The 15,272-nt window shown below is 40.0% G+C and overlaps 1 protein-coding gene across 1 annotated transcript in view; it reads right to left on the bottom strand.

Annotated features, from left to right (window-relative positions):
• Positions 1–4,315: 4,315 nt before the first annotated feature.
• The window catches only part of LOC101850761 (glutamine-dependent NAD(+) synthetase), a gene marked incomplete in the record, with an annotated part of 22,587 nt that continues 11,630 nt past the window's right edge, over positions 4,316–15,272 (bottom strand). Inside the window, 10 exon segments of the mRNA XM_013089396.2 lie at positions 4,316–6,390; positions 6,610–6,831; positions 7,699–7,875; positions 8,236–8,364; positions 9,211–9,280; positions 10,664–10,795; positions 12,451–12,557; positions 13,159–13,294; positions 13,729–13,897; positions 15,008–15,159. Coding sequence (XP_012944850.1) covers positions 6,172–6,390; positions 6,610–6,831; positions 7,699–7,875; positions 8,236–8,364; positions 9,211–9,280; positions 10,664–10,795; positions 12,451–12,557; positions 13,159–13,294; positions 13,729–13,897; positions 15,008–15,159 — 1,513 coding nt within the window.

Raw genomic sequence — 15,272 nt, 5'->3', positions numbered from 1 at the left:
GGGGGGATTTTGACAAACTACAAAGTTGAATGACAGCAATGAAATACTGTGCAGCCTCTCTATAACGACCTTCGATATATATTACATCCTCTGTATAGCGACATGGTGCCCAGGTCCCGATTTTTTCCTTATTATATATTATATATCATTAGTAATAATTTTGGTTGCCTCTCTATAAGGACAACTCTATATAACAACTTTTTTTTTCTGGTTCCGACGATGTCGTTATAGCGAGGCTGCTCAGTAGTCTGCAGGTCCATTGTCCCATCAGCACAAACTCACTCTGATATCCTTTCATGTTTGCCATCTTTTCATGACATCCTGCATTCTCTATGATTACATCCACATCATAAATTACTAAAAACTAGTATTTATGACCATAGTATAAATCAGTGTTTGTCTGTTTATGAATGAAATACCATACACTGGTGACTACTGACAAAGGCAAGCATTGTGAATAAACCAAACTTGATAAGAAGGACAGGAGTTTGGTCTATTTTTTTATTCAACAATTCACAACCTTGAACTTTGACCTCCCATCATTCTCACTAGGTGGATTGTTTGTAGAAAGAAATGCATCTAGCATCAGCAGCATTAGATAGATAAAGATGTGCGTGTAACCTTCTCTAACATAATTAATTATGGCCAGGGGTCACCGGACCACGGCCTGTAAAGTCAATTCGTCTGGCCTGATGCCATGCCACCATGTCCGTCGGACATCTTTTTCTTTACTTTTTTAACACTTTGCGGTCACTTGGCGCAATAATGCAACGGTGAAAATGATCCGTCCCTGTCACCTGGCGCAGTTCTGCATCAGGTCCAAGAAGTCCATTGTCGTCACTCTCCTGGCTGGGTGACCAGATGGCGTATTTTATACTGCTGGCTGTGTGACTGCAAAGTAAAGTGTTAAGCAGAAGAGCAATTTAATATCTACAGCATTTTTTTTTCCCCCACTTCCCACTCTTGATTTTATATTTCAATGTACCTACTTCAGGAAAAAAGACACCTGTAGAGGAAATGAGGGAAGATATCATCACTTGAGTCATTGTGACTATAACGATTTGTCGACATTTTATGTCTCATTTATTTCTGTACAATCATATAGGCAAACAGGACCCACAAGCAATAGTCATATTCTTAACACATGTGCAGATTCGTCGTATAAAACTAAATCTTATCACATTTGGGCCACAGTGCAATTATACTCACACCATCGGTACCGTACAAATTTCTCAAAAGTTATTTACAGAGCTGAAAGAAATTCAACATGACAACACACAAGTACATATATATATATATAATGTATGGTATTGTGAAAGCAAATACGTGTAGGAACGTGTAGTAATCTTTTCACTGCTGTCGTAAGCAATCCACTTGACTTAATAAATCCAAATTTTGAGAATTTTAGATTTTGACACCCTCCCAAAGATGCACCTTTCAACTTCACCAAAATTCAGTTTTATGCTATATAGTCAAAGCTTACAATTTTCTTGTTTTTCACGATTCCTGATAAGAACAACGCCACAAGAACTAGTTTTTTGTCTCTGGTGTAAAAAGTACCGGTACCTAAATGGACCTGAGTGGATTGCTTGTGACGTCATGTGATATGGGGGCGGCAGGATGCATTTTTGAGGCTGGTGATTTTTTCCACTGCTGAAATCAAATTTTTAACATTCGTTCCAATCTTCCTCCCTATCCACCACCCAAATTTTCTTTTCTTTTTAGAAGTCTTGATACCTTACTCGACATAATTTAGGTCCTTTAAAAGGAAGGCAACTGGTCCCTTATCAGGATACCACACAACAACAACAAAAATTGTCTAGCGTGCACATAGAGTGGAATGTGCACATAGTAAAATGGGAACATACTGAGTCTGAGCAGATGTTCAAGTCCCGAATTTTTTTCTTTTGTACATGCATGTTATATTCTCTGTACTTTAAACATGTACATAGGAAAAATTAAAACACAAAAATATTTCCATGTTTCACCAATTTTGCTATCTATGTGCTTGCTAAACTACATTTATTCCATGAAGAATAAGTAGAAATGATTCGAGTCTGACCTTGAACTTACCCATTAAAGACCAAGTACATAATTGCAATAACACATACCCCCCCCTTCTATCTCCAATAACAAACTCATTTATACAACAAACCATCAAGACACATCAATATTTTGACTAATCTAAGCACCACAGCACAGGCTTTTTTTATATCTTCCAGCAACATAAAAAAGTCTGAAAATAGTAATAATAACAATATATGATGACTGAACTTTTACCATGAAACTAGTAAAATAAAGAAAACTGAACTTTCTCCACTGGTCTGTTTAAACAAGCACAGAGACAGAAATCTTCAACATAAAAAAGGTATGATGATACAGGCATGACTTCCCTTCCAACACAATATGAACTAAACACGCAGGAACAATGCTTTAATATAAATTTCCAAAACTAGAAACACAAAATAAAAATTGGTCTCATCTTGGCAAACTTTAAGGAACGTATCACAAGCATATATATATATATATATGACGACAAGAAATAGTGGAAAAGCAAGTAGGCCACCTTGCAACATTCAATTTTCAAAACAAAATTTGATTTACTGACTATCAGACATACGTATACGTGCATACATCATCAGCATGGTGAGCAAATGTTGTAGATCTACAAGCTTGGTTTTAGGAAAATAGAACACTGGCAAAACTGTAGACAAAATATAATACATGCACAAAAAACCGAGACGACACTGTCCTGCAAGTAAACTGCAATTGCTGAATGAAAAGCTCTCTTCCCTTCCAACTCTAGGTTTATCATCACCAGTGGTTGGCGGGTGCTCTGGTGTAGTTTGCTCCTTCTTTCCTATTATCAAACATCTGTCATCCTGATCTCTCCTCTTTTTTTTGTGGCTGTTAGTCTCTTGTTTAAACGCCTCTAATCATCATCATTTATATATGACATTGTGTTGCAAGTGCGGTAAAACTCTTACTAAAACGTTTTTTAAAATACGGTTTACCTTGTCAAATGGTACACTCTCCTCAGCTCTACCTTGTCTTCTTTTTTTTTGTCAGAAAAGATAAATGCAACACAGTAACAAAAGACGTGATCTTCTGTGAGAATAACAGCTTTCTGTTCGAAATATTGAACAAAGAATTCCGATAAGACTCCTAAAAAATAAAGAACTTCATACTAGTAACTTTTATTTCAGCCAGGAATGCATGAGAGTCATGAGACTTTGGGGTGTTTATTTTTGTTGTTGTTATTATAGTAGAGGGTTTTGCAGCGCTCGCAACTGCATAACGTCATATGATGAGCGTCAAGGGTTGTTGTTGTTGTGTGTGTGTGTGTGTGGTAGCCTATCCGCGAAATGTTCGGAGCCCCGAAGAGTGTGCTCTTCGCCAGGGCCACCGCCTCCCTTGAGTAGTGGGTGAGGCAGTCCAACCTCCCTGAATCCCCCCCGAAGAGATGCCACCGCCGGGCCTCCGTGGCGGGGCATCTCTGCAGCCAGTGCTCCAAATCTTGGGGCTCCTCTGTGCACAATGGACATATTGGGTCCGATGTTTTGTCTATTCTATTTTTGTAGGCCCGAAGCCCAGAGAAATGACCGGTCCTGATTTTTGCCAGTAATGACTGGTCACTGCGGGACATAATAAGAGCCTCTCGTTTTAAGGAAAATACCCTGTATACTTCCTTCGTCCGCGTGTGGCATATTGGGGGGTTGTTGTTTACTTAAACGAGAATGGCAAATTTAAATTGGGAATCTGGCGCTCATGTGACCTTTTGCACTTGCGAGTGCCGTAAAACCTCTACTAAAACAAAACAAATTAGGAATTGTATAGTAACACTGTTTCGCAATAGGCGTGAAGAATAAATAATAAAATAATGTTGACCTGATCATTTGCACTAAATACTTTTTTCTCCAAGCAGTAGGCCTACAACCCATACCACACTTCAGACCCACACTATTGTAAAAGTGTGACACCTAGCAGTAGCAATGTCATGCTGCCTAAAAGAATGCAAAAATTGTCTTTTTATTATCTTTTAGTTTTAGTAAATTGTCTTTTTATTATCTTTTAGTTTTAGTAAGAGTTTTACGGCACTTGCAACATAACAAGGTCATATAAGTGCCAAAGATTAGAGGTATTACAAGAGAGTAACAAACACAAAAAAAGAAGGAGGGGAGATAGAGACGATAGATTCTTTATAGGAAAGAAAGAGCAATCCATACCAGAGCACCCGCCAACCACCCACACTGATTAAGTGTTGTACAGAAAAAGATAGCTCTGTGATACCAAACATCCTCATGGAAGCATTTTCTGACTCTTCACTCAAAGCTCTTCCATTTATTCGTAAAATCTTATCGCAAAACTAATTAACGTACAAAATCAATACACCTCTATAGAGTCAATAACTAAAATATAAACATTTTAAGAAAGTCAAATCTTTGATATCAGCTATCACAAAACATCAGAGTGCATAACGTCATACACCACATTATATGATTGTTAGCTAAACAACATGTATCAAACAAATTGGGAAAAAAAATTGTCATCTACTAATCTGTTTAAGCAAATAGAGACGTTAAAAAAATCTCAATCTCCTACTAAACACGGTTGCAAAATTTTGATGATATTTTAGTGTCTACATTGTACCAAAAAAAATTGCTCAAAATTAAACTTTCAAAAACGAGTACACATATAAAAATGTCTTTTAAACACAAACATTTTGGATCATATAGACAGCACACAGTAACAGAAGCAGATTTCATACCAATAAGGAAAAAATCTTTGAATAATTTCAAATCTACAAAAAAATCCCACTCTTTTATGTGCTAAACAGGATAAAAGTAAACTTTGGCCCTTCTGAACTTATTTGACCTGGTGCCAACATCAGGCCCGGTCTCCACTCTACGAGGGGCCACGTTTAGATCGCCAAGACGTCATGCCCAAAGACGCTTTCAAGAACGGGGGGAAGGGTCGAAATTAACTATTACCCAACACAGCACTACCATACATTAAAGTTCATACAATAAATACCTCAGATTTGACAACAAAATTTCAAAAAAACAATTTCATCATTTCATTCTTTTCAACTTTTTTTTGTGTGCGTCTAAACTCCAATAAAAACATCTAAATATTTGAGGATTCATGTACTGCGAGAAACAAAATATTTAGAAGCAAAACTTGAAGAGAATTCATACCACACATACTGGCAAATTGACTGTAAAAAAATGTGTTAAATCTCATTCATATCCTAGAGTAGAGTCAGTTGCATTAAGCCCCCCCCCCCCCCCCTCTACAACATTGATATCTAAGGCAGGATATTATTATCACACAAAGCGAATCAAATCATTCATATATTATACCTAAAGCCAGTTTGCCAATACCTTATGTTCTACAATCCAGGCTTACCAACTTTTTCCAAATCTAACCACAGGCACTCAATGTTAAGACACCAAATTACACAACAACGAATAAAATTACATCGGGTGGGAACTGGTTTTGGCGCACGGTGATGTAAGAAGTAGTAGTATCCTCTCAAATTTCCAATTGCCAAAACCTGGACAGTCCCAGGAAATTCAGGGACAGTTGGCCCCCCCTGAATTTTTTAATGTAGCTCCAATCTGAGACTACGTGCCAATTCTTTACCCGGAGCACCTAGCCCTATTTCAAAGTGTCCCTATGTCAGATAACAACCAGGAGTACGTTAGTGCGGGATTGTCTCCGACGACCCGACTTTAGGGGGTGATTGCCTCTGAATCCATTTGATTTGCATGATCCACCCCACTTTAGAGCGTGATTTCCTCCTCCGACCCCACTTTAGAGCATGACTTCCTCCTCCGACACCGCTATAGTGCGCAACTGCCTCTGAACCCATTTTACTGTGCGATTGCCTCCAACCCCACTTTGGCGCACAATTTTCTCCGACCCCACTTTAGTGCGCAATTGCATCAAACCCTACTTAAGAGTGCGATGGACTCCGACGACCCCACTTTAACGTGCAATTGCCTCCTAATCCATTTTAGTGCACAATTGCCTCTGACCCCACTTTAGCGCACGCAATTGCCTCCATCTACCCCACTTTTACACACGATTGTCTCTAAATCCACTTTAGCACACAATTGCCTCTGTCTACCCTATTTTAGCGCACAATAGCCTCCGAAGGCCCCCACGCTAGCGGCCGCTTGCCTCCGACTCCACTTTCACCATCTCACGCAGCTGGTAGCGCGGTCGTTTGTCGGCGGGGTCCACGTCGAGCACTTCAGGGCTCTCCACCGTCAGCCTCTTCTGGGGGTCTCGCACCACGACGGAGTACTGGGCCGTCTGAGGAGGCCCGCTCGGCTGACTCGACATCACCACGTGAGACACGCCAGTTTCTTCTTTCACTCCGGCCTGCGGACAGATAGACAGACTTTAGCTTTAGTAAGAGTTTTGTGGCACTTGCAATACAGGTCATATAAGTGCAGAAGTTTAGAGGTTTTGCAAGAGTGTAACAAACATAGAAAAGGAGGAGGAGAGATCAGGACGATAGATGTTTGATAGAAAAGCAGGAGCAAACCATACCAGAGCACCCGCCAACCTCCCACCAAAATGAACACTGCAGTAACGTACCCGCACCAGCCTGGGAGAGTTACTGTTCCTGACCATTGGAGAGCCGGCAGACGACATCTGGACCTGAACGCCCCCCGGAGGACCCGACGAGTTCTGCCGACTCAAGTTAAGGCTGCCCAGCTGTGGGGAGGTCGCGCTCTGTGAGCTGTTGCCGTTGAACTCCGTCTTGGGAACCACAGCGTTAGCCTTCAGCTGGAGGATTGAACCGTTGGCCTTCTGGACCTGGTCAACAACAGGTGGAGATGGAAGAAACATTTCAGTTGTCATTGAAGTCTTTTACACCCCGATCAACACAATTTAAATAATTGAGTTTTAGTTTTAGTAAAAGTGTTACGGCACTTGCAGCACAATAAGGTCATAAAAGTGCCGAAGATTAGAGGTGTTACAAGAGAGTAACAAACACAAAAAAGAAGGAGGAGAGATCAGGATGAAAGATGTTTAATAGGAAAGAAGGAGTAAACCACACCAGAGCACCCGCCAACCGCCTGTTAAATAATTGAGAAGGTGGCCTGCATAAGCCCTACCTGTCAGCCCCAATCCCAGCAGAGAGAGATATGGAAGAGCATCCCAGAAGACTGAATGAAATACTCAATACAAAACTGCATTTGTGAATCAAAACTCATATTTCCAGTATGTGAGGTTAAAGAACCTAACCGTTACACCACAGACACCGATTGAAACGGAAGACCAACAAGAGGATTAAAATTGGCTTAGAACGCTATCAGATGATTGAACCATGTACCCTGGGAACCTGATCGAGGAGAAGAAAAAGAAGAGGAACACACAGATCGGTTGCGATGCAGTCTGCACATTTACTGTCAATGTTTCATACATCTCACAAACAAACTTTCTATCTTTTTAAACAGCCAGCTGCCTTGACCCAGCCTGAAGGGACTAATGTAAGCTGCATAGGAGACAACAAAATACCAACAAGAAAACAGAATACTTTGTCCAACATCTTCCCCATGTGAGAGTCATTCTCCAATCTTCTTTTTGCAAGATGAAAGACCTACTGAATACAGTACAGTAATTAGCACTAATTTTCGTAATCTTCACCAAAACAAAAGGAAAAGAAGAGCTTCTTTTTACCTCTGCGTCGATTCGAGCAAACTGCCAGTGCCATTTGGCGTTGTAGAGGAACTGCCGCTGGTCGTAGCGGTTGTCGTCGGGGCTGTACGACTCGCAGTGGTAGGACGGCGTCAGCACTGTCATCTTGTGGCGGTTGACAGCGTAGCAGCGGAAGAAATGTTTCACTTTGTCTGCAATCTGTAGGAGGGGAAAAAAAACATGTTAAAAAATCTGGCTGTTGTCAAGAGAGCTGGAACATAATAACTTGGGATAAAAGAAATGTCAATATTTTAGTCAGAAATTAACTTGGACTTGAGAGATAAAATGTAATGTTCAAAAATTATTTACTTCATTGGAAATTTTGTGCCTCAGCAATGGTTTATCTGTTTGCTGTTTGTTTGAGCAAAGAGAAGCACATCTAAACAACAACGGTCATTTAGTGCTCGGAAAAAAGCAACACAGTCAAACAGAAAGAAATATAAGACAGGTAGAAAAGAATTAGGACATACTACCAGTGGCACCCTCAAACCACCCGTCTTCACCAACAGCTGGACATACCTGATCAGGCGGGCACTCGTCGCTGCTGATGTGGAGCAGTTTACAGAACATGCTGTACGGACCACAGAAGTTTTGCTTCCTAAGTTTCCCGTACACGGAGAGTTCGTCGTACGTCATGCCCATGTCTTCCTGTTGGAGAGAAGCCAGAAATTCCTTTAGATGGAAGGTCAAAGTGAAAAAAATCAAACAGTAATTTACCTTTCCATGGAAGGTCAAAGTGTAATTTACCTTTCCATGGAAGGTCAAAGTGTAAAAGTTCAAACAATAATTTACCTTTCCATGGAAGGTCAAAGTGTAAAAGTTCAAACAATAATTTACCTTTCCATGGAAGGTCAAAGTGTAAAAGTTCAAACAATAATTTACCTTTCCATGGAAGGTCAAAGTATGAAAGGAAGGTCAAAGTGTATAGTTCCAAAAATAATTTTCATTTTGAAAGCCAAAAAAAAGTCAAAGTTAACACAACAGTTCACCATTTCATTATATTCCTTCCAAAAGAAAGCCAAAGAGACTTCACAGTTACTCATCTAAGCCTTCAAGTGAAACAGACATCTTCAAACATTGGATGCTCTATTTTAAAAAACAAACAAAAAACAACATAGTATCCTTGCCTTTTCCTGTCACCCATCTCTTTATATCTTCTAAGTGAGTTATTCTTGATCTACCGCTGCTCCTTTTACCTTCTATTTTTGGAATGAGAGCAAGAAGTGCAAGGCCTTTGTGCCAATTCAGGTGTCCTAGGAACAGTATGTCTCTCCTTCAGAATACCAGATCATACTATTTTACCATCGAAAATCCTTCAATGGACATACATTGTTACTACCTAGGCCATGGATACATGTATACTTATTCCACTCACATCTTCTCTTAGCATTGACTGCCAATCACTTATTTCGGATAAGGCGATTTGAAAAAACGTAAGTTAAATAAATTATCTTTTCCCATTAACAATTACAATTTTTGTTTGTGCCTGTTTACCTCATCTGTCTGTGCTATCCTCCCCTCCTCTAGAGGCTCCAGCTCAGCGGTCGGGGGAGCATTGTAGATTCTGACGCAAAACAAGAACAAAAGGGTTAAAAAGTAGTACAGGTAGTCAGGGGTAAGAGGAGCAATTGTTTTGTAGATTCTGACACCAAAAAAAAAGAACAAAAGGGTTAAAAAATTGTACAGTAGTAATAGGTAAGGGGAGCATTTGGTTAGTAGATTCTGACACAAAATAAAAAACACAAAGGTAAAAATATAGTCAGCAGTCATGGGTAAGGGGAGCCTTTGTGATGTAGATTCTGACACAAATCAAGAACACTAGGGTAACAAGTAGTCCAGTAATCAGGGATAAGGGTGTTTTTGTTCCATAGATTCTTTTAAAAAATAACAACGCACAAGTTAAAACGTAGTTAAATATTCTGGGGCCTCAGGCCTGAAATGAAGCATGAACGAAAGGGTTAAAAAGTAGCAACAAGGAAAGTTTTCATTTTTAAAAGGTGTTTCAAAGGCTTGGGTTCTTGTAAATAGACCAGTCTACCCAACCCACCAGTCATTCTATATTTGAAACACTAATCACAACTAGTATATTCTCTTCCTGATGTGATCATATCTGATCTGATCATATTATAATCAAGTAGAACTGACCAATCAAAAAAATCATAGTAATTGTAATGTCATACAGCCACATTAACATAATCAAAATTGTGTAGGAAGCAGGCTGCTTAGACCCTACCTGTAAGGACTGCCCCATGCTGAGTGGGAAGTAACATCCCAGCACACATGAGAATTGAACTAATGTCTTCTGTGTGCAACAACAAAGAGCCTAACCCTTACACCTCAGATGCTGATAAATGTGAATGCAACTTATTGAACAAATTAGCCCAAGAACAAATTTATAGCTCAAGAACACATCTTTAGCCAAGAACAAATCTTTAGCCCAAGGACAAATTTATAGCTCAAGAACACATCTTTAGCCAAGAACAAATCTTTAGCCCAAGGACAAATTTATAGCTCAAGAACACATCTTTAGCCAAGAACAAATCTTTAGCCCAAGAACAAATTTATAGCTCAAGAACACATCTTTAGCAAAGAACAAATCTTTAGCCCAAGAACAAATCTTATGCTCCAAGAACAAATTTTTGTCTCAAGAACACATCTTTAGCCAAGAAGAAATCTTTAGCCCAAGAAGAAATCTGTAGCCCAAGAAGAAATCTTTAGCCCAAGAACAAATTTTTGTCCCAAGAACAAATCTTTAGCCCAAAAACAAATTTTTGTCCCAAGAACAAATCTTTAGCCCAAGAACAAATTTTTGTCCCAAGAACAAATCTTTAGCCAAGAACAAATTTTTGGCTCAAGAACAAATCTTTAGCCAAGAACAAATCTTTGTTCCAAGAACAAATCTTTAGCTAAGAACAAATTAGCTCAGGGACAACAATGTTGATCTTACTTATCGAGAGCTTGGTATCTGTACTTCTGCGAGCAGTGCTGTATAAAGCGACGCAGGTCTGTCTTCGAGATGCCCCCGATGGGATTGACGTCTGCGCTGGAACAGTCGTACTTGGTCATATAACCTCGCAGGCTGCGGATGGAAACCATAGGGTATAAGATATAGGTCTCAGTGCATGGGATGTGTAAAGCACATTATTATCATCATTGCCTTTCTCAACCTGCACCAGGGTATTTTTTTGTTTTGGTAAGTGTTTTTACTGCGCTCGCAACTGCATAAGGTCATATGAGCGCGCGGGACACATCTAATATTTTCAGTTGGTAGGAAATTTTGAACTTTGCCCGGGTGGCGGCCGAAGCCTACTCCTATCGATTTTAGACCACTAAGGGATCTTTAACGTGCGCAACTTGCACACGGGCCCTCCGAGATTTTTCGCCCTTGTCCGAGAAGGCTAGGTGTAGATATTTCCTACCAGAAGATCAGGGGTGTGGCAGAAAGACAGCAGTTAGGAGGAGCCAAGGAGTAGCAGTAGAAAGGCTGCAAAAAGAGTCAGGAGCCCAGAGGAGGGGGCAAAGGAGGTGAGGGGGATGGGGGCAGAAAGTGGAATCGAAAGCAGACAACAGAACATTGCTAGAGAGCAGGAAAGGAGGTGAAAGGAGACAATTTTAGAGAAGAAAATTTTTCGGTCCCTACCCGGATTCGAACCCGGGACCTTTGAATGAGAGGCCAACACCTTAACCTCTAGGCCACGAGAGCCCCCCGCACCAGGTTATAGGCCACAAACAAACACTAAAGCACATTATTATACATGCCATGAAATAATCAACAGCATTATTTTTTTTTCTTAAAGTTTGGTAAAAAGATACCCTTTATTCAGAAAAATGAAGGATTTGTATAAAAGAAGAACAAAGTTTATTCTTATCTCAGTCAGACAGCGACCAGACCACCCTCAGGTGTGTGAGTGGGGTCTGAATTTGAGTAAGAGTTTTACAGCACTTGCAACACAATTAGGTCCTACAAGTGCAGAAGACAAGAGGTGTTACTTGAGAGTAACAACATACAACAACAACAACAACAAAAAAAGAGAGAGAGACAAGGATGACAGATGATTGATAGGAGGGACAAAGCAAACCACACCAGAGCACCTGCCAGCCACCCACTCAGGTCTGCTTCCAGATTAACAGGGCTGGTTTCCACATCCCCACAAAATAATTTTTTTCATTAGATTCTATGCTTTTTTTTTTTCTTTTTGTGTGTTTCTGAAACTCCTGTGAAATGCTCAGACAGTTCTGCACATTCCCAGTGACTGACCTCAAGTGACAAAATCATCATTGACTGTTTAAAAAAGGATGGTACAATTGTGACATCTAGCTAATACGGGATGCCCACTACAGCTGGATCAGGCCGATCGCCCGACTCGATCGCCTGAAACTAAAAACAAACATGATTGTTTTTGAGGCGATCGGCCGATCCTTGCCGTAGTGGGCACCCCGTATAACCCTATTACTAGAAAATAAAACACTTACCACTAAATCATTCCTTACAGGCAAAAAATTGCATCTAGTGCCAAAAAAGACAACAATTGTTAAAAATATATAACAAATTATAAAACTGCAATATGAATTTACATACTACACTGAATTCAAAATAGTAATTATTTTACTGATAATAAGAAGCCAAAACTTTCAATTGTGATTTTCTCAAAACAAAAGGTAATGAGCCATAAGACATTCTTGTCTTCATGGGTTTGAAATTGAAATGTTCTTCGGATTCATTTTTTTTTTTACCTTTCATCAACATTGGCAGAGCCAAGCACCAGGAGACCTCCAGACTTCCCACGAGCCCACAGGCTGAGCTGGGCAAACAAATAGGACAGGACCATCCTCACTCGGGCCTGAAAAACAACGACATCAAAACAGACATCAAAATAGCAACATTTTAAAAAAACGACATCAAAACTAACAACATCAAAAACGATATAAAATATATATAGCAACATCAAAACGCACATCAAAATAACAATGTAAAAAAGCAGCATCAAAACATACATCAAATACATGGAAAGTAAACATTTTGGCTGTGGGGTATGGTGCGAGTTAAACGCCCTGATCTAAAATCTAACCTTTCTTTGTCTCAAAGATAACAATTTGGCTCCGATTCTTCCCCGTCCAAGACCTTGAACTCCCTCTAATTATTTTGTGGAATTTATTGAAGACATATGCTACATTTTGTGCTATGGTTTTAGAGATGGGTACCTGGCCATCCACAGATTGTCAGTCTGTTAGCGTTTAAGCTCTTTAATGGTACCTTGCACTACATGCATCCTGGGAAACTGAGAACATTTCTGAATGTTTGTGAGTATTCTCGGGTCTGCTGGGGTAATAAAAATTGCTATGCTATTCATTGTTAATAAGTTGTTTCCGAACTGGAGGATAGAGAATTGCATAAATGCTATCTACTATCATTCATTATTATCACATGCACCAGGTACTTACTTGTACATTCTGCATGGCTAGGTTCTCTCTCAGGCTTCCCCCGTGAGCTTTGAACTTGGGGACAACGTTGAACGTTGCAGAGAAAATCTTGAGCAGAGCTTCCACTGCAATGTCGATGACAATCCCCAGGTGGTAGCTGGGAACAAGAAATAAACTATTACAGACGAAAAGAACAAATACATGTATAAAAACACCTTAAAAATGTGTTTTAGCTTAGCCTTAGATAGAGTTTTACGGCACTTGCAGAACAATAAGTTTCATATAAGTCCCAAAGATTGGAGGTATTACAAAAAAATAACAAACACAAAAAAGAAGGAGAGGAAATAAGGATGATAGATGTTTGAAAGGAAAGAAAGCGCAAACCAAACCACAGCACCGACCGACCACTCGCGAATAAATGCATAAAACATCTAGAACTAAATCATAACCATAATCCCATGACACTCACAATTAGTGATACAACCATTACTGACACTCACAATTAGTGACGCTAACAATTAGTGAGACTAACCCCAACCCTACACCACTAATCACAACACCCACCCACCACTAGCTCATGACATGACCCACCTGCCGATCTGATCGGCCAGTTCCGCAGCGCAGTTCCTCGTGTCTGCCGAGCTGTTTGCCGAGCCCATGTAGCACGTCATGAACAGACGACTGGCCAACTCACGCGGGTCGCTGGGAATGTAGTCCGCCTGCGTCGTGATACGCTGGATGTCCGAGATGATTGTCTTATCTGGGGAGGTAATCGATGCAAGATGCATTTAGAGAAATCTGTCATCTGTAGTAAGACTATATCGTGACCTCAGTGCTTTCTTGTCGTATCTCCATTTTTATAATGGTGAAAACAGTTCATAACAATGAGTGAGCTGAAGAAAAAGTCACATTTTCAATGTTAAAGAAATGGAGATACGACAAGAAAGCACTGAAGTTGCAATATTTTGGCATTTTCCTCTTCCAGCGTATTTTCACATAAAAGTATAATAACAGGTTTATGGAATTGGCATTTGAGGAGGAAAAGTTTGTCTCTATGTCTTTCAATGAAGAAACACGAGTTTGATTCCAGTGTCAGGAGTTTTAATCAAGTACCTGGTCCGTCTGCTGGAACATTATATTATCCCTCTCAGCATGAGTTTGTCCTGACAGGCAGGGTGAAAGATTCCCCCCTCCCAAATTATCCAAATTGTGTTGAAGAAGCCGTAAAACATCTTCAATTACTTTTTAAAAAACAGTGTTAAGGAAAATTGTTAAACAAAGACATTCCCTAAAGCTATCAAGAAAAAAAAATATGACTTAGCAAACTAAAAGGACTATCGATAAGATACAGCAGTGGGTGCAGTTTGCAGATTCCTGTCATCTCATTAATTAGCCCCAAGGCGTGGAGAGGAGGAACAAAGAGACTATAGATAGTGCTACATTATTACCATGAAACTGGTTTCTAGAATATATCTTTCTAAAAGCCAATAAAAATGATGAAAGAAGAAACAAAATATTAGCCCTGCCTTTTTATACTTTTTAATTGAGCATAGCGACTCTTGATTCCTATTGAGTGAGAACCCAGAGAATGATCAACCTCAGCAGTGGATTCAGAACAATAAAAGGAGTAAATCTATTTCTTCTAATTACATCATGAAAGCATCGTCATCATCCGGTGCCTCCCCTACAGGCATGGGCAATCATGGACCTTCATGAAAGCATAACCTTATCAATAAAACAACACTAATAATTTTTTTTTAAAACAACAACAACAAAACAACCATAAAACAAAAAAGCCCCCCAAAATAAAAAGAAAAATGTACCTACAAATAAAAAAAGGTTAAAGAAAAAAAAAAAAAAAACAGCTCACTTCCGGCCTGCGCGGCGTCGCAGATCAGGTGACACATGGAGGCCACGACACAGGCCGTGCTGGAGCTGTCGATGCCGCCGCTCAGAGGCAGGAAGTAGCCACCCTGACCGCTGCGTCGGAGGTAGTCCCATAGCCAACATGCCGGGCCCAGCCTGCGGGGAGAACAGGTCAACAAATTTTACTTTACGCAAAGATATCGGGTTTAGTGGGTGTCTTCACTACACTATGATAACACGCAGTCTTTACAGTAATAGTAAAGTATAGC

This window comes from Aplysia californica, unplaced genomic scaffold (assembly GCF_000002075.1).
Source record: "Aplysia californica isolate F4 #8 unplaced genomic scaffold, AplCal3.0 scaffold00942, whole genome shotgun sequence".
Taxonomy (NCBI): Eukaryota; Metazoa; Mollusca; class Gastropoda; order Aplysiida; family Aplysiidae; genus Aplysia; species Aplysia californica.
Note: the sequence above shows the minus strand (reverse complement) of the source record. Positions and strands in the feature narration are given on the sequence as shown.